The sequence below is a fragment of the Mastigoproctus giganteus genome, chromosome 13 (genome assembly GCF_048544385.1).
Source record: "Mastigoproctus giganteus isolate SK-2022 chromosome 13, ASM4854438v1, whole genome shotgun sequence".
Classification (NCBI taxonomy): domain Eukaryota; kingdom Metazoa; phylum Arthropoda; class Arachnida; order Uropygi; family Thelyphonidae; genus Mastigoproctus; species Mastigoproctus giganteus.
The window spans coordinates 124,031,336-124,052,245 of NC_143587.1; the positions used below are offsets into that span (position 1 = coordinate 124,031,336).

The 20,910-nt window shown below is 36.2% G+C and overlaps 1 protein-coding gene across 2 annotated transcripts in view; it reads left to right on the top strand.

Moving 5' to 3' along the window:
• The window catches only part of Grasp65 (Golgi reassembly-stacking protein 2), a 222,181-nt gene that overhangs the window by 189,566 nt on the left and 11,705 nt on the right, over positions 1–20,910 (top strand). Inside the window, exon 10 of one of the 2 annotated variants that reach the window (XM_090387074.1) lies at positions 11,570–11,591. The exons of the other annotated variant lie outside the window; for it this stretch is intronic. Within the exon in view, the coding sequence (XP_090243200.1) occupies positions 11,570–11,591 (22 nt within the window). The remainder of the gene's footprint in view (positions 1–11,569; positions 11,592–20,910) is intronic. 2 annotated transcript variants of the gene reach the window in all.

Below are 20,910 nucleotides of genomic sequence, written 5' to 3' on the forward strand. Positions count from 1 at the left end.
TTTGCTAGCTACCTGTGCAGGATCATCAACAGTTGAACCATCAATATCAATTGGACCAATCTAATCCGTTCCTTCTAGAGTTTACATAAGTAAAGAACACTTTGCTGTTTTTTTTTTTTTTTTTGCATCCTTTGCCAAAGATTTATCATAATCAGCCTTTGCCTACCTATCATCCTTTGTGATTATTTACAGACCAGCCTATATCCTTTCACCTCTGTTAGTGGCTACTGTTAATCTATTAGTCCTTGTATCCCCCCCCCAAAGCTAGCAGTTTTCCGACTCACCTAACACTGCCTCTATAGCATCAGCAAATATTCCTGCACCCTTTCTATTTAAGTGTGTCCCATCCCTGTTGAAGCAGTCTCTCCTGTTAACAAGCACAGACCAGGCTGAAAAAAATTCTACCCCATGAGCCTTGCACAATCTCTCCAGGGCCGAATTGATTGACAAGGCTCTCATCATATACTCCCTCCTAACATGTCTGGGCAGAATTGCAGACACTTTCAAATTCAACCCTAATTCAGGGTATTTTTTCAACATTGACCTGTACTTGTTAAGTAATTCTGCCATTCTCCTACTCTTAATATCATTAGTGCCAATGTGTACAACAATATCACCTTTTGTGCCATTAAAAGATATCTGCTCTACATCATCAACTTTCGCCTCTGGCAGACATACCCTGGTCCTGTTCCACCTATCCTTTTTGCACAGTACAATCCTCGTTTCCATGACAGTTGTCACTAACAACAACTAGTTCCTGTGGGACAAGTGCATTCTGCCTTAGGGATTGCCACTGTGTTGACTGATATTCAAGTGCAAGCTCTGGCATTGATGTCCGTGGCTGAGAGCTTAATGAGTTTATCCTCACTCCACAAACTAATTAATCTTTCCATATTATCCATAAGTTGATATCTTGCTTTTGTAACTGGCATCACTTGGTATCCCACTAATACTAGTTTGGATTTGATGATGGACAACATTTATTTTGGAAAGGTCAATAAAACCTGTGTACTGTATTTTTGAGGTAACTCTACTATACTCAAAATTGTACTGTACTGTACTGTAAAAAATTTGTACAAATTGTACTGTAAGGATTCGAAGAGAGCAAATGTGTTTTAAGTTGGCTCTGGCTACTCTAGGAGATTAACATTGTGTCTGGTTGACAAATTTTTTTTTTTAAATTTAATTTCTGTAATTTTTATCTTATTTCATTAATTTTGTGAAATTTATTTCTACAATGTTTTATAAATTTAATAGAAACTTGGGTAGCTTAATTTTAAATTCATAAGTGGATAAAGTTTTGGTACAGTTTAATTTTTGTAATATATTTTAAATTTAAATTTTGTAATCTTTTTTTAAGTTCAAATTTAACTTAAATAATGGTTGTTACAACGTCCACTTTCAATACGTCATCCAAGGACGATGTGATTCAGATAGAAATGCATGAAGGCATTTCTAGTAACAAACTCATGATTCACTGATGTGAATCATGAGTTTATTGCTTGTATAGCTTGTGGCAGTTATTCAGAGTTTTGATTTGTCTAGTAGACAAATCAACCTCAACTGATGATTCTTTTCTTTGCACCTGATGTAAGAAGTGTAACAATCTCAAATTAAAACTTTGTGCATTACTGGAAGAATTTCAGTCACTGTAGAAATGGGTGCTTGCCCTAGAAACAAGTGTAACTGGGAGCTGATCAGGACTCAATTATCTTGTGGTCTCCAAAGTGATGCACTCCTGATTTGGGTCCCAGACCAGATTAGTCAAGTGCACATACTGCTCTGGATGAAGGAGATTAGATTTATTGGGAGATTCTATTGTCAGAGAAATGGATAGTGTAATTAGGATAGGTAGACTGGAACTAGGGCATGTGTGCTGGGAGCAACAGTTTATAATGTTACCAACAGATTGCCATATTTCAAGAGGAGTAAAGAAAGTACAGCAGACTCTCGATTTATCAGGATCAGATTAACTGGGACAGTTCAAGAATCCAAATTAAAAAAAAATCAACCATAAATCATAAAATTCAAGTAATAACTATAATTGGTATAAACATATGTTTTGCAATTCGTAAAGCGACTTAGAAACTGCATTATAAGTTGTCATTGGGAGATAATGTATCTGTTATCTTGCAACCCCTGCCTGCTGTCTTCACATCTCAAAAAAAAAAAAAAAAGAGAGAGAGAGAGAGAGAGAGAAGAAACGTTTAGTTTGTTTTAATGCACAGTGTCAATTCTTGTGTTCCATTGTACTGCAAGAGGACAAATTTTGTTTTGTTATTTATGTCAGGGATGTTGAAATTTTTTTTGTTTAGAAATCACAAAAATGATGGGTAAACACAAAAGAGCTGCGCTTTCAGAAAAACTTGAAATTATTCAAAAGTTTGAAGATGGTGCATCCATTAAATCTTTAAAGAACCATTATAATGTTGGTCACCAAACCATGTGCGAAATTGTAAAAAATAAAGGGAAGCATCGTATTGGGCATGTGAGTAGTGTGTGGTAAGTTTTTTTGTTTTTTATTTATTGCCATACTTTTTACGTAGGTTGCTGAACATTTTTTTAATACAGTAGGTCCCCGACTTCGCAACTTCTGACTTACGAAAATTTTATTTCACTTTTTTTTTTTTTTTTTTTTTTTTTTTTTTTATGATTGTAAAATTTAAAACAAAAAAATAATAATAAGCAATCAATAACAACGATCACGGCACAAATTGCACAAGTGAGATACAGGGTAACAAGTAAAAAAATAGGAAAGAAGAGAAGATTCTTAAATTTTATTTGTTTTTTTATATGACTGAAGATTTCAGTGAAGGGGATACACATTTCACTATGATAACATAAAAACCCACAGAATTACAGCTATTGGTATTATTGCAAATGCAATAACCCATTACTACCCATTTATAATTAAATGCACTAACAGAAGAGCCCAATAAACCAGAAAATGCAAATTGTTTTTATTGTTTTATGGTCGTGACCTCCAGAAATGTGCTTTAGCAAAATGTGAGCTCGTGTGGGGTGATAATATGTTTTCGCCTTAACCCTCTGAAGTTCTTTACAGAAAATTTCATTTTGACCATTATCATGGTGCCGACTAAGAGAATAAGTGTGACAGTGGTATTAGTAAATCTACAAACAAAAGGAAAGTGATCAATTTGGATCAGAAAATTAAAATAATTAGGATGTATGAAAATGATCAAACATTAACAAGTATCGTGCCGAATTCAGATTTGTCAATAATAATATAGTAGCAACATGTTATTAGTCATTCCTGAGTTATGTAAAAGTCGACTTACACAAGAAGTTCTGGAACGTATCTCTTACGTATGTTGGAGACTTCTGTATTTTTGGATTAACCAGGAAATCGATTATCCGGAATTTTTTTTTTTTTTACCATCTATCCCGGAAATTCGAGAGTTTACTGTGTTATTATCCATGTGGAGAGTAATGTTGTGAAACAAATACAAACTGTGTGTTTGTTTCATACCATTACTCTCCACAAATGCAACCAATTTGTTAGATAAATAGTTAATGTTAGTATTAGTGGTGGTAACTGATGCAAGAATGCAAGCTTATAAAGCATCAGCAAAAAAAAAAAAAACTTCCCACATCAACTATCCATCCTCTGTAGTACTTTGTGTAGTTCTTCCTTGAATTTATTAACAAATGGAAGTTTGTTCCAACAAACAACCATCCACTGATTGAAGACAAACTGCTGCACATCTATCCTGCAGCCATCCTTTCCCAATTTAAATTTATGCCTAATCATATGTGTAGGCTGAACAGGAGGAAAAATGCCATCAGCACTCAGCTTGCTCAGTCCATTTTAAGCCTTAAACACCTAAATCAGATCACCTCACAGGTGGCTAGTCTCCAGATGCTGCAGTTTGCAGAACTGAAGCTTTTCTTGGTAAGATCGCCCTTCCCCCCCCTTTATTAATCTTGTTGCCTTTCTCTGAACCTGCTTCAACAGATCTATGTCCTTGCTAAAGTGAAGTCTCTGGACCTATATGCGGTACTCAAGTTACAGCCTAACTATTGCCTTGTACAATGGGATAATTACCACCTCATCCTTGCTAGCAAAGTTCCTGTATATCATTTGACAAAATCCCATTTCCGTGCAGACTGTCTGCATTGCTCAGAGAACTTCATATCTGATAGATATGATGGCACAAATACCCACCCCCAGGTCTTTTTCATTTCACACTACACTGAGTGTAGTACACACATTTGGTACATTAATTCGGGATTACTACTACCCATATGCAGTACTTTGCATTTGTCAGTGCAAAGAACTGCATATGTACTGCCATTTCTTCAACTTCAACTGCCATTTCTCAGCCCATCTGCCTAATTTTCTTGATCTTGAGCAGTAGTTTGCGCTGATTACTGTCATTTAACTACCCTTCCAACCTTAGTATCATCTGCAAACTTAGACATTAAGCCTAATATACCTTATCAATATCATTAATAAGTATAGAAAACAACAATGGGTCCAACAGTGTCTAGAAGCTCTTTCTGTCCTCTTCCACTCAACCATCCCTTTATATTTAGCTGTAACTTGCATTTAATGTCACATTGCTCCAATTTGTACAACAGTATCAAAAGCTTTCCTGAAATATTTTGCTCCTAAAAGCTTTCCTTTTATGCACAAATATAGGACCATGCTTTAAAAAATTTGCCACAATTTAGGTTAGAATGTGTAATGTGCTTGCACTTTGACAGATATAATAGGAAGGATTGTATGCCAAAAGCCTTATGGATTAACTGAAGACTTTAGGGAATCTACAAAGCTTTTGAAGAATTTTTTTGCCAGCTCGGTCCATACTTTTAGGTAGAAGGAATCTATTTTGTAAAGACAGGAGATTTCCATGCAGTGCTCAATGTTCAGCCTAACCAACCATTGCTTCTTACAATGAGATAATCACCTATCTGAGCTACTATCCTGGCAGCCTGCACTGTCTGCTATGACCCCACTGCCAAGCAACTTGGTGATCAAGCAATATCAAGTGATTTATACGATTCTTTCAAAGATATATATTGATTTTTTGTTTGATATCAAGTCTCTGTTTTCTGTTTTAATTAGATGTTTATAGTTCTACAAGTAGCACAGTAGAGCACAGAAGGGATAGTCACTGTTCTGTTTTTCTATTTTTCTTACTAATTATTAACTCATCTAACCTTTCCCAGCCACTTTGTTGAGAAAGGTTAGTGGTTGATGTTGCTCCACATGGCAGTGCTAATGGAGCAAAAATTGATACAAATTACTATTCACCTCTAACTACTACTTCATCGTATTGACAGTCATGAAACTGAACATAACCTCTCTCTCTCCCCCCATACCTTTCTCTCCTCCCCAAACCTAATAATACAATTATTATCAAATCAACCAGTAAAAAAACTCTCCTTTCGTCACAGAGAGATGTTTAAAAAAATCAATAATGGTACACCAATCAGATGACCTAATGATTGAGTTAGTCGATCAAAAAAATTCAGATTACCTTTTAAAGCTTACATTGTTAACATTTTTTTTTTTTTTTTTTTTTTTTTTTCAGAGAAAAAATGTATTCATGTTCGAAAGACATTGGATAATATGGTAATGGTAATAGTATTCACTAAATAGTGCAAGTAAGCCACAGACTCTTGCTGCACTGGCAAAATAAAAAACCAACGAAGTAGATAAGAAAACACAAATTATATGCTTCCCTCCTCACACGGGTAAATATCCAGTTGACCTTTGAATTTATTCAAACTGTCAGCCTCAATTACCTGCGAGTTAAGTTGGATTCCAGTTAAAGTTTCTCCACATGCCACACTAAATGCCTCTAAGGCAGTTAGAAGATAATGGGACTTGCTAAACTGTTCAGAATATGAAATAATCCAGAAATTACAAGAACAAGAAGCAACACAAGCAATGATCCAGAAGGATGGTAGCCTAATTCCAGTGTGCATCATTCTGACTCTTAATTCATCAAATTTGTCCCCCTCAGTTAAAGCAGGATACTTAAGCTGTCAAGTTAAGAGTGTAAAAGCACTCCCCGACTTGACTTAACGTAAATTCAACTTTACGTAAGTTTTTGCCGGTTGGTGCAAACTGAAAAAAATATGAAAACGTATTTTGCATCCCGTAGGAATAAATAATAGAGGTATTGTGAAAATATCATAATTGAACCCAATGATTTTTTTTTTTTTTTTTTAGTAATTCATTCCAAGACCTCAGAAGTTGAAATTTTCACTATATAACTAAGCTGTTTAACTCTCTAAAAAGTAATTTTTATAATGGAAATTGTATTAGTTTTATATAAATTTATGCCAAATAAGCAAAACACAAAAATCACTTTTAACTAAAGAATGCATAAACAAAACATGCGGCCAACACATTTACAAACACTACTATTGGCTGAGAGGAAGAGCTAAGCGCTCCGACCAGAGAATGCGCTACACTTTCATCGTTATCAATTATGTTCCGTTATAAGAATCAAATTTGAATGCCTTTATGATATTTTTCTAAAACAAATTGTGTGGGGTCACAACTATAAAACATTAAAAACAATTTGCACTTTCTGGTTTATTGGGCTTTTCTGTTAGTGAAATCTATTATAAATGGGTAGTAAACTCAATCTTATTGCATTTGCAATAATACCAATAACTGGAATTGTGTGGGTTTTTACTTATTATGGTGAAATGTGTTTCCCCTTTACTGAAATCTTCTCTTCATTCCTATTTACTTATTACAATGATGAAGGGAAAGTGACCAACAGAAAATTCAAGGTGGCAGGGCCAGGAAACAAAACAAAATTTATTTAGAAATGTGAAGATCAAAATGATTAAGTAAGAAGCAAAACAAAGTTTGTTATCTATTGCATGGGAATTATTATTATCATTATTATCCTTGTGGTGCAAGGAAGCCTGAGGCTTATGCTGCACCAGGCAAAAAAAAAAATTCTGAATTACCCTGAGAGAGAGAGAGAGAGAGAGAGAGAGAGAGAGAGAGAGAGAGAGAGAGAGAGAGAGAGAGAAGTAAAAGGGAATCACCAAGAAAGAGAAGAATGATGATATCCAGCTCAGGACCTTGGGTGTGCCAAGCCGATACTTACTAGATGTGAGCCCCTGGGGTTAGGTCCCAATTCTTCAATGGTGAATACTATTTTAAAGGATAGTGCATGTATAAAAGAACATGTTAAAGGATCAATGCATTTAAGATCAACAATAATTACTAAACAGTGTTCAGGTGCTATATTGAAGATGGAAAAGCTATTAATAATATGGATGTAAAATCAGATTCAGAAGCAAGTGCCCCTAAATCTAATGGCCATTCAAGCAAAGCAAGAAGTATTTATGATGATATTAAGGATAAATACAATGAACCCAAAGCCAAGTTCATGGCAAGTAATGGGTGGTTTTATAGGTTCAAGCATCACGCTTGTTTTAACATTAAAGTAAAATTTTTGTAATTGCACACTTTTGCAATTTTGTACACTTTTGAAATTTTTCCTGCACATGAGTAAAAAAAATTGAATAAATAATTCTATTTACATGTTCATTGAACATTTCTTTTTTTTTTTTTTTTTTTTTTTGCTTCAATTAAATTTGGTGCACATAGTTGCGGCTGCTGCATAAACCTTGAAAGAAATTCCAACTTACGTAGAACGCAACCCTTACATAAGTCGGGGAGTGGCTGTACATACCCAACCCCTTACTATGTTACAGATGTCAGAGGTTTGGATGCTCTCAGACAGTATGACAAAGTGATGCTTCTTGTACAAACTGCAGATCTAAAAAATCACACACCAACTGAATGTACTGCCTATCACCACAATGTCCCTTGTGGAATATATTAACTAATGCTACAGAAGCTTAATGACAACTCCTTACTTTCTTTAATGGCTCTTCACTTTGTTAAACTCTCTGAGAGTTTAACCCCACCTCTTTTGGGTCATTCAATTATGTTAGTGTTTCCAAAACTAGATAAGGATCTTTCTGATCCACAAAAGGACCGACCAGCCTCTCTTACTAGCTGCTTAGGGAATATTTTAGAAAACTAATACATAACAGACTCGTGGTATTTAGAAACTCAATCACTGATGTATAAAAGCCAATTTGGTTTCCATAAAAACAGGTACACATTGGATCTTATGATTCAAGTCAAAACAAACATACAAAATGCCTTCATAAAAATGAGCCTTTACTTAGAGTATGCTTGGATATACAGAAAGCCTTTGACACCACTTGGCGTCATGGCTTACTTCATGATTTGCAATACTTGTGCTCCAAGGTTAATTGCCACATCTAATTCAATTTTTTTTTTTTTTTTTTTGTCAAAATAGAACATTCCAAGTTCACTGGACAAACACCCCTATCCAGTCTTGGACTATGAATGTAGACGTTTGTGCACATCATTCCTGATTATTTAGATAATTATACAATCCATCAGTGTTTCAATTGGATCAGGTTACATCATCATGCTCTTCTTGTAGAGCCGACCGGGCTAGCCGAGTGGGTAAAGTACCTGCCCGGCAACCCAAAGGTCGCGGGTTCGATTCCCGCCTCGGGCTTGGATCAAAGTACTGCAAAAACCTTGGTAGGTGCAATATGGCCACAGAAGCCGATGTGCCAACAACTACCAAATCAAAAAAAAAAAAAAATCTTCTTGTAGAGCACATGTGGTGAGATTTTTTCAGGGCTGGGTTGTTGAAATATCACTGTTCATATCTATCACTATTGTCTCTGGGTCAGCCTTGACTGACACCATAAACATTGCATGAGAGAGACAGCTATTACTCTGGTCATTGAGGCATTATTCCAGCAAGACCTTGACTGGGCTAGCATTTCAGGGATCACTTTGATTTGTAACACAGGCAGGCATTCACTTAGTGCTTCAGTTCGCAATCCCTCTAGAAACGTTGGAGTCTTTGAGCTTCCCCTCCTCCAGCTCCATTTTCCATTATAATTTACGGGGTGAACTCTGACCTTGCTGACCTTGGGCCTGTGACCTACTTCTGCTTGGCATGTAAAATTAACATTGTCTAAGTATTCCCGTGGGTTGTTTTATTATAGCTTCTCACTTCTGCTATAGCTACTGAAATGCTATTTTTGCCTGAATGGTTTTGTACTGCAAACTGTTCCGGTGTACAAATTAGGAATCTATCGGTTTCTCCCCCCCCCCCACCACCATTTTCTGGAGATATGGCTGAGACAGATGATGGACATCTCAACCCAGTTGTTGTTGCAATGAACTTTAAGCTAGAGAGACTCGCTTCTTATGAGGGAAAACTCTAAAAGCAACAAACCACCCACTCACCTCAAAGAAGAAAGGGAAAAAGAAATTTTTCAAAGCTAATGTTTTAATCCTCCCCTTCCTCCCGCCACATGAAGTACAAGACATTGCTGTGGATCAGGTAGTGGTTCTGACCACAAGTGATGTCCCTCGGGACATGGAAGTTTTAGAAGAGAGCCCTCCAGGCCCCTGCTCTGCTAAATTAAAGCTAAAGTATAAATCAGAATTATCTCACGAGTCTACAGGATGCTGGCAGAATACATCAAGTGGAGAATATCTGTTGTAATCAGGAAGGGGGTGAGCACCCTATTTACAGTCCTCTGAACTCCACTCTCTCTAAAGTGGAAGAAAAAGACTAAGAAAATTCTCAGAAAATCTCTAAAATTGAAAACCAGAGTCAAATCCCCCCAAAAATGGCCAGAAGTTCTGGAAACTGACATATCATCATAAGCTTCTGGAGGTGTCAGAGCTCATCTTGACACTATTCCAATTCTCCATTGGAGAGTTGAATACTGCTAAGCAGCAGAGAAGACAAAAATCTCAAAAGATGCTGTTATCAAGATCATTCATGCATGTGGTTTACTGAAAAAGACACTGTACAAAGGCATCATTGACAATAAGCAGTTGAAAGCCCAAAACGTTAGGAACTATCACTCACCCTACTAGAGTCCATGACACGGCCAAAGTGTCACATGGAGATGTAACCCAATCCACTATTAATAAAGTTGTATCATATGCTTCCACTTTGAAACAGCCTGCTCCTTCCCCTTTCCACAGTCCAAGGCCTGTTGTAATTATCAAAACTGATTAGGATATCACATTGGCACCAGTGAAGAAGTGAAATCTAAGGTCATTAGAACCCTGAAACCACAATTAATCAACATTAAGGTAAAAGAAGTTAGGACCCAGAACAGTCATTGTTGTGGAAACTGCATCTAGGAAGAATGTCAAACAAATCAAAAGTTGTGAGAGAGTGGCAAGGCGAGCCTAGGTCTCAGAGCAGAAATTCCAAAGCAACGTGGCCCCAGCATCCTTAACTTTGATGTGAATCCTTCAGTCACCAAAGAGGAGCTGACCGCAGAGATAAGCAGATGCAACATACAAGATTATCTTGGCCAGAGGAAGCCAACAAGCAGGTCAGGGTGTGCTGTTTACAACTACTGTATTTTGCTACTGTATGAGTAATACAGTAGTAGTGTCCTTACCTCATGCAGTAATTATTCTTTCATGGATTATTTTTGCATTTTGTCCTTTTGTGCCTAGTTTTAAAAACATCTAAATTTCTTTTATTTCTAATCTTGATGATTAGCCATATTTTGCTCCTAAAAGTTTCCTTTTAGACCAAAAAAAAATTATAAAATACACATTTATTTGGTATATCTTTTATATGCTTAAATATAAAAGATACTGATTGAGTGACATAACTTTGATGGCCCATTTTTGATTTTGTTTGAAAACACATTTAAAGATAAGAGCATATCTTAAAGCAGTGGTTTTTAATAACCTTTTTTGAGTAATCGAGCACTTTTCAATGGGTAAGAAATTGGCAGAACACCAATTTGGTGTTTTATATTGCTGGAATATCAATACCAAAACTGCCGACCAGGCTAGCCGGGTAGGTAAGGTGCCTGCCTGGCAACCTAAAGGTTGCGGGTTCGATTCCCGCCTCCGGCTGGATATCACGATGGTGCCGAACCAACCGGTTGGTTGGATATCCCAGCCACGATACACGAAGGAAGCAAGAAAAAACTGGTTCTTTCGTGTATTGATCACATATGAAATAAATAAATAAATACCAAAACTAAGTAATCTCTCTTTTGTTCATTCACTTTCAGTGTAAAGAACCTTTGTCTTCATTTCTGAAAACAAAATAATTCTAGTTAATTACATCGTGAGGATTTGTTTTTAGTTTAGATATATCAAATATATTTTGTTATTTAAGATTCAAAATGTAGATAAATGCTAATTATATTTTCTTATTTTAAAATGCTAAAATGTAGATAAATGGAATTGTTGGTGGAACGTACTGAACACCAGTTAAAAAAACACTAATCTAAATTATGTATATTTGAGTAATGACATATTTAAAGTATTATTTCACTGAACACCTGTACAAACATTCTTGCATCTCTCTCTCTCTCCCCCCCTTCCCCCCTATGATATTCACAAATTGCAACTATCATTTATTAATTAGTTTAGTGTAAAACTTTCTATCACTGTTCTTGTTTTTCTTTTTTTCTTCTCACTGCGTAAATTTAACTCAACTATGTTTTCTTCCTTTCACCCTAGACTTTGCAAGGAATGACATTAGGTAGGCCTTGACTTTAATCTTGAGTTTTTAATTCATATTTATTCTGCTTGTGACATTGCAAAATTTGCCATAGATCATTCTATGTAGTTTCTAAAATAATATGCAGTAAAAAAATTGAAGAAATTGTTCAATGCATTTGAATGTCATAAGATAATTATGTATAATTGTACAGTAGTTTAAATTAATGCTTAATAAAAAAAAAAAAAAAAAAAACATAATCCATACTTAACTTAATCCTTTGAAGAGTACATACATATATTCACATTTTTCATGTGCGAAGGGGCCTTATGCATCCATTTATCTATATGTAAATAATTTTAGTAGACAGTTAAAATAGCTTTAAAAATTGGAAGTGGTTTTTGTGTCTGTTAGCCTTAGTTGTCTGATTTAACTCACAAAAATGAATTCAAAGAAATTCTTTGGAATTCAGATTGTGAAGTTGATGAAGCAGGATCAAGAAGTACACAAACAGATGTAAAGGATATTACTGCTCCATCTTTAAAAAAATTTGAGCATTAATAATTGATTTTTAATAATTTCACTCTGATATTAGACAAACAAACCAAAATAAGTACTTCACGCTACTCCCACACATTTTCTGAAAACTACCTCAAAGGATTAAGTTATATTTGTTTTGCTAGTTAGAGATAATTTATTTTGATGGAGATGCAGCTAAAAAAGAAAATAACTAGGTAGTTGTTTTATCCTAATGTGTTTATATAAATAATAATATCCAAATTTAGATGGATAGTAAAGTTGACAACTATTTTCGTGCTTAATATTTAATAAATTTCCTTAAGAACATAAGAGTGCTATAAGACATTGAGTGCATATTCTAATTATCAGATATGTTCTAGAAGTCATAACTATGCTTTAAAGTTAATTGCATTGTGTAGAAAGTTTAATTAATGTGGTTATACTTAAGGTGACCAAAAATTCTGTTTTTTTTTTTTTCTGGGATAGTTCCCTTTATTCTTTTTTTTTTACCAGTGTCTCATATTACTTTCTTTGTTTATTTCTTTATCTATTTCTCTTTGTCTGCAAAATGCTCTGTAATTTGTAATTTTCAAGTTGTGTATAATTGTCCCCTTTTTTATTGAGAACAGCATCAAATCTGTTTTGAAATCTACATTAAAATTGCCCTCCAAATACAAGCACAATTGGAAGTCATGTCACAGAAAATTCAGCCATTGCTCTACACATAACATAGCATTTAAAACAATTTATTATACTGAGAAATATTTACAGTGAAAATAGCTTTATAAGTTAGTTGCAGCCATGTGTTATTGATAGCCTGTCGATTGTACCTTTCCATATAATTTAACTTTTCAAATCTAGAATAATGAATGTAATAGTTACAAAAACACTTAAAAAAAGTTTTTAAAACAAACACATTCCTTATCTGTCTCATTTTAAGAAATATATTTGTTCTTATAATACAGAAATGTTATAATGAGAAAGAAATGGATATCATGATTCAGTTTCTGTACTCATGATGTTATTACTTTAAAAGTGAATATGACATATGAGGAGCATTTGAAAAATTTGTGGCCTGGGTATCATATGATGGGCTTATTTAAAGTTTGGTAACATGTTACTTTTCAATATAGTCCCCTTTGCAGTCAATACACTTTTTCCAAAGATGCTGAAATGTGTTGATTCCAGCTGCAAAAAAAAAGCTTTCTCTTGGGCCTTAAGGAATGCATCCACTGCAGCAATCACATCATTGTCAGTGGGAAAATTAATGCCAGCCAGGTATCTTTTCAAATTAGGAAATAGGCAAAAGTCCAATGATGCTAGATCTGGTGAATATGGAAGATGGTCCAAGATGTCAAAGCTACACTCATGCAGTGCAACCATGGCAGTGACAGACTAGTGAGCAAGTGCTTTGTCCTGATGGAACAAGGTGCCTTTTGCTTAGTTTTCCCTTGGCATTTGTCATTGATGTTTTCATGCAAATGCCTCACAAGATCTGTGTAATATGCCCCTGTGAGTGTCTGGCCTTCCTGAAGGTAATCCACTAGCAACACTCCATCAACACCTCAAAAAACCAATGCCATCACCTTGCCAGAGGAGGAAAAACAACATGGCTTTCTTTGGAGAGGAAGAAGAGCCATGTTTCTACTGTTTGAACTGCTCCCTTGTCTCTGGCTAAAAGTGATGTACCTATATCTCATCCATGGTTACAAATCTTGCAAGGAAATTTTCTGGATCTGTTTGAGAACAATGTGAATATTCACTTGACAACTCGTGTGAATTTTTGAACTGCCATCAACTTTGGTACCCATCATGCTGACACCTTTTTCATAGTGAGAACCTCTTATATGGTACATATGTTAAAATGAGATGCCCAAGACACTGGCAGTGTACTGAATGGCACTCATCAATCACTCATCACCAGATCATGCACACTGTCAACAACTTCTACAGAGATGGACATTGTAGGTCTTGCATAGCATGTGTCATCTTCCTGGCTCTCCCTTCCTCGTTTAAATTCCGCTGCCCACTTTTTAATCACGGAATAGGTAGGGGCATCATCCCCAGTGTTGTAACCATATCCTCGTGAATTGTCTTTGACATTAGTACCTTTTTTGCCAAACATTGAATGACTGCACGGTGACTGATTTTGTCCGTCTTTTCTCATTCGCACAACTTTGTTGACTTCAGGATCTGAAATTAAAAAATATATTATTGAAACTGTAGGAAACTTCGTGGGTTACTATTTTCATTAAGTACTGAAATTTTTAACACTGACATAATAGGGCTTACGGAAATGTGGTGCAATCCAGAAATGGAGGATAATGAGTTTCAGTATGGTATGTACAATGTATTTAGGAAGGATAGGGCAGACAGAATGGGTGATGGAGTCATACTTCTTATCAAAAGCAGCCTGAGTGCAATAAAGCAAAGGTAATAGTAATCGTGGCATGCGATGCAAGAAAGCAAGCGTATGAGCTTATGTGGAATCAGCAAAAAAAAAAAAATTTACACAACCGTTCCCTCTAAATGTTTCTTCGGTTCCTCCTTAAATTAATTTGTGACAGATGGACGTTTGTTCCTGCAATTAACAACCCGCTGGCTAAAGGCAAATTTCTGCACCCTCTGTTCTACAGCTGTCTTTCCTCAATTTGAATTTATGCCTCCTTAGGTTTGTAATCTGAAAAAGTGGAAGAATCCCATCAGATTTCAGCGTGCTCAACCCATTCAAGGCCTTATACACCTCAATCAGATCACCTTGCAGTGCTTATTCTCCAGCCACTGCAATTTGCAGAACTTAAGCTTCTCTTGGTAAGAGGATCCCTTTATTCCCCTCACTAATCTTTTTGCCTTCTCTGTACATGCTTAAGCAAATCTACATCCTTCCTAAAATGAGGCCTCCAGATCTGTATGCAGTACTCAAGGTGTGGCCTGACCATTGCCTTATACAGAGGGACAATCACCTCCTTTTCCCTGCTAGCAAAATTCCTGTATATCATTGACACGACCCCATGACCTGCTCTGGCAAGCCTGTCTGCATTGCTCAGAAAACTTCATATCTGATTGCACAATTACTCCCAGGTCTTTTTCATTTTCTACCACCCTAAGTGTAGTACCACACAGTTGGTACGTTCCTCTGCAGTTACTTCTACCCATATGTAGTACTTTGCATTTGTCAATGTTAATCTTCAGTTGCCACTTCTCAGCCCATCTTCTCAAGTTTTCTAGATCCTGTTTGCAGTAGCACACTGCCATTACTGTCATTAACAACCCTGCCAACCTTTGTACCATCTGCAAACTTCAACACTAAGCCTAATATACCTTCATCAATATCATTGATAAATATACAAAACAACAGTGGACCCAACACCGAACCTTGTTGGACTCCACTAATAACATTAGTCCATGAAGAGCAGCACCCATTGATTACCACCCTCTGTTGTCTCCCACTCAACTATCCTGTTATCCATTGTAGCAACTTACCCTAAAGTTGCTACAATGTATCTAAATTCATTTTTATTTCCCTGTACCTTAGTAGCACCATCAGTGGCCATTGTTATGATTTTTGTATAGTAGCGCCCCACAAGCTACCTTGCTGCGTTAAAAAATGAGAATTTCCAGGAGCTGAGGGATATTCCCCCCCCCCCCATATATATATATATATATCTGATAATTACGTTAAATCTGATATTTAAAATAAAATAATCAGCCAGTAGTGCGGCAAAAAAGTAGAGCGAAACGAAACGTATAAAATAATAAAATAAACAAACAGGGAAGGGAAAGTAAAGATAATAAGACAAAAAAGTAGTCGATAATCCCCTGTATAATTTAGTCATTAAACCCAATTAATAAAAACGATGTAAATTTAAAATAATGCCAATTATAAATAATTTAGCGGTGCTGGCTAAGCTTACATTATGTCAGTGGTGTGGCTCTGATCTAGAGTGCTGTCTGTTCTATAGATTATTTCTCACTGCATAAGGACCACCGCCGTGCAAATCCTCTGCATTGGTTGATCTATCGGAAAATGGAAGGGTGGTTTAGTTCTTCGATATTTCCGCCTTTGCGATGATTTGTATGACGATTGAAATGCAGCGATTCCATGACATTATTGGCCTCGTGGTCCTCTGTCGATATGGGGCATGATGGTCAGTCTATCATTTTGATATTTTAGTTTTTTGTAGTTTCTTTAACCCCTTTTTTTGGTGATATTTCACGTCTTTTGGAACTGGTACCTTCGAGGGGGGTACCGCTAAATTATTTATAATTGGCATTATTTTAAATTTACATCGTTTTTATTAATTGGGTTTAATGACTAAATTATACAGGGGATTATCGACTACTTTTTTGTCTTATTATCTTTACTTTCCCTTCCCTGTTTGTCTATTTTATTATTTTACGTTTCGTTTCGCTCTACTTTTTTGCCGTACTACTGGCTGATTATTTTATTTTAAATATCAGATTTATTGTAATTATCAGATATAATTAGGCTTCATGTGGAGGATGTGCATTTGCTGCCTCTAATGATAGCTTCATATTTATATTTATTTATTTTTATTACTTTTGCCTAACTTTTACATTACATTATATATATATATATATATATTATATGTTAGCTGTCAGTTTCTCAAGAGCAATGACACAAATATAAAACAAAAGTCATTTATCATACAAATTTACTTACAATACATAACTGGTGTTCATTTACATCTAATCCATTCATTTTTCTCATTTAATCATTTCCGTAAAATTTCTCTCAATTAACAATCTCAACTCTCTCTACAGCTTCAAACATTAAACATTCAATCTTAATCACTTCCTTATATTTCTCTTAATCACCAGTATCAATTCTCTTCATAACAGCAATCCATAAGTCACTAACTTAATGCTAACAATTCCATGTAATCTCTCTTAATTTAGCAGTATCAATTTTCTTTACAACTTCAACCAGTAAACCAACTCAATACTAATTTCCCTATTTCTCGTATTTCTTCAACTTCAATTTTCCTCTAAAATAATCTCCCACTTTATCTAAGTACCATTTCCAAAACAACACAGTTCAGAGGAATTGCCTTACTTTTCTTTCACGTACAGGTGGGATTCCTTTGTGCAGGTTCCTTACATGGAGTGCGGTGATATCTCTCTCTCTCTCTCTCTCTCTCTCTCCTTAGCTGAACTCTGCATCTCTGCTGTATAGCTCTTCCAGTACTGTCTTATTTCGGGATTTCAAGAACAGTTCTCTGTTAATACTGAAGGAAATTATCACAGCAGTAGTAGAAGCCAGGGCACTGTCTGACTGGCTTTTTATTCAACTTCCGGATTAACTTCTAGCACAGGAACATGCCAGGCAGAACTCTTCACTGCTGGACACACCTGAACCACAGAACTACCACTGCAAGTCTGCAACCCCTCCGAACAACAACCACAAACCCCTGTTTTGGCATGAGCACCTTATTTATTTCCTTCTCATTTATTTATTTATTGAATTGATTGCAAGTTAGAATTGCCCCCTTATACTATTTTATACGCAAACTTATGTGCAAACCTCAGAGGGGTTTGCACGTATTTACATATCTAATTTAAACCTGATCCAATCACAGTGTTATTCTTTAAACTCACTCTTCTTCCTTTGGTGGGAAAAACAGAATATTTTTCCCAGACAACAAAATGCTTTCATCTTTTACCTCAAGATTACCTGTTCACAATACCTTTGAACTGCTCCATGCCAACACCCTTTCCCAAAATGCACTGTGTCACCTCCTCAAATAGCAGTGTAATAGAGGGATTAAACTATTGTTCAGAAGCTTTTAATTTTAACCTGCCGTACGATTGTTCACCATATTCCTTAATTGCACTACCAGGCCTACAGCCACTAATGTAAATATTTTCATAATGATGTTTTCATTATTCCTTAAATATTTTACTTCCACACACACACACTGTACTTACTAAGAGAAATATATCTGTAGGATTTTGTCTTAGTTTTGTGACGTTTTCAGGTTTCCGTTGCGTTTGTACTGTGTATAACAATCCCTCATTTGCAAATTCAGCAGTATTAATGATTTATTGTTGTCGATTTTATAACCTTTATGTGAATAAATTGTGGATAATTATTTTTTAAATTAGTACCCAAAAACTGGTATTTTTGTATCAATACCGGGAAAAAATTACCGGTGTTCGGGATCCCAGAATCTGGGTGTTGTAAGCCTTACTGCTACCCACATGCAGAATTTTGCATTTGTCATTGTTAAACTTCAGTTGCCACTTCTCAGCCTGTCTGCCCAACTTTTCTAGATCCTGTTGCATAGCACACTGCCATTAACAGCCCTGCCAATCTTTGTATTATCTGCAAACTTGGACATTAAGCCTGACTAAGCCTTCATCAGTATCATTGATAAATATACAAAACAACAGTGGGCCCAACACTGAACCCTTCGGGACTCCACTAATAACATTAGTCCACGAACAGCAGCATCCATTGATTACCACTCTCTGTCTTCTCCCACTCAACCACCCATTGTAGCAACTCATCCTTAATACCATACTGCTCCAATTTGTACAGTAGTCCTCCATGTGCAACGGTGTGAAAAAAAGCTTTCCTGAAATCCAAGTTTACAACATCAGAATTATTTTTTGCAGCCAGTTCCTTTGTGACTACATCATAGTATCCAATCAAATTTGTCAGACAAGACTTTCCCCATGCTGTTTCTGAATTATTACTGCAGTCTTGTCTAGATAATCCTGGAATGCATCTGGAATCTTATCAAGATGATTCTGCAGTGATCATCTGGATGTTCACTAGACAAGGATGATCATCTTGTCTAGATGACTTTGCAATGAAAACACTTTCGAGCCTACAGGCGAGTAAGGCTCTTAGGGTCGATGGCATGTACTCTATAATTTTAAGGGAGGCAGCAAGTGAGTGCATGGAACATTGAGGCTAATTATGAGAGCATTACTGGACTCAGTAGAGATTCCATTGGATTGAAAAAGTGCCAATGTATTTCCAATACATGAGGGCTGTTCTAAGAGTGTACCGACCAGTCTAACTTCAGTAGTAGAGAAAATCATGGAGGAAATGATCAAGGGTGGAATTTGGCATCATTTGGATAGCAATGGAATTCTGAAGAATAAACAGCACAGTTTTGTAAAGGGAAAATCATGTTTAATAAATCTGGTTAGCCATTTCAACAGGGTCACTCATGAGTTGGATTTAGGGAATAATTTTGACATTGCTTATTTGGATTTCAGCAAAGTATTTTACTCAGTCCCACATGAGCAGTTACTTAATAAGCAGGAACAGGTTGAAATCACAGGGAATATCCCTAGTTGGATAGCAGGATGGTTTCAGAGCAGGAGGCAGAGGTTTTGATAAATGGTTATTCCTCAGCTTGTATTAATGTAAGGAGTGGAGTTCCCCCAAGGAGCAATGTTGGGACCACTGATGTTTTTAATTCACTTAAATAATATCGATGAAGAAATAGAGGGCATAATGTCTAAATTTGCAGATGATGTAAAGATCGGTAGAGTAGTTAATGGTCACAGCCAAGCAGAGCTTCTTCGGAGTGACCTAGATAGACTTCAGGGATGGCCAGTAAAATGGCTGCTATGCTTTAATCCAGCAAAATATAAGGTATTGCACCTGGGAAACAACAACCCCAAAATAACTTATACACTTTATGGAGTTTAACTGAAGTCGGTAGTGGAAGAAAGGGACTTGGGAGTTACAATACAGTCAGACATATACTTCAGTGAACATTTGTAGTTGAGCTCTTGAGTCCTGCTAAATTTGGTATTGGAAGATTTAGTGATTGACTGTTGACTGCAGGGGAAGAGAGGTGAGTCTGTTAGTCCAAGAGAGTATAACTTTGCGTTTATCCTGCCATTTCTGTTCAGCAAAAACGATAGGTGAAGTCCAGGCCTGAACCATGTAGCATATTGTTTGTTGAATACTTCAGCTTCTAGTAGGATTTCATATGTGGTTCTTCCTACAGACAGGATAGGGGTATGCTCTTAGTTAAGAAGCACACAAAATCTAAGGCATCGAGTTGACATGAGTGGCCAGTGCAATGTTGAGTGACTTAAGCACTGGGAAAGCAAAAATGAGACTAGGAGTGAGTTATAAGCTTAATGACTCTGATGAGTACAACAAACAGCCGTACAGAGAAATAGTGAGCCAGTAAATCAATGTCTTATAATGGGGGATTTTAACTTTCCAGATATTTACTGGAACTTGTGGTTTGATATCACTCAGCCTAGCAAGACTTGTGCATTTATTGGAGGACTGTTTTCTACAGCAGCATGTTAGAGAGGCAACAAGAGCGAGTAATACTCTTGATCTCATTATCAGCAGTGATTATTCATGCATTAAGAATCTGCAGATAGAAGAACCACTAGGTGGCGGTGATCACAGTGTATTGATTTAGGATTTACTTAAAGATGTAACTACGACCAAGGGTAAATAGGGAGGGTTTCTGCTTTCGTAAATGTGACTACAGTGGTCTCAGTCCATTTTTAATTTCTCTATAGGTGCTGACTGATGATATTACCATCGGCAAATTCTAAATGGGAAGCATTCAAGGAATTAATCATAGAAACTACTAGGCTTTTCATACCAACTAAGAAACTCTTCAAGGTATAGGCCTAAATGGATGTCTGATGAACTGATGAAACTCATGGCAGAGAAGAAAAGTGCATGGGATGCTATAAATTAGCAAGTGACACAGAAGCTTGTAATACATATAGACTAGTCTAATTAAGTCACAAAGGAAGTCAGGGATGCAGAGGCAGATTATCAGTAATCCTTGGCAAAGAATGCAAGGAAAAACAGCAAAGATGTCTT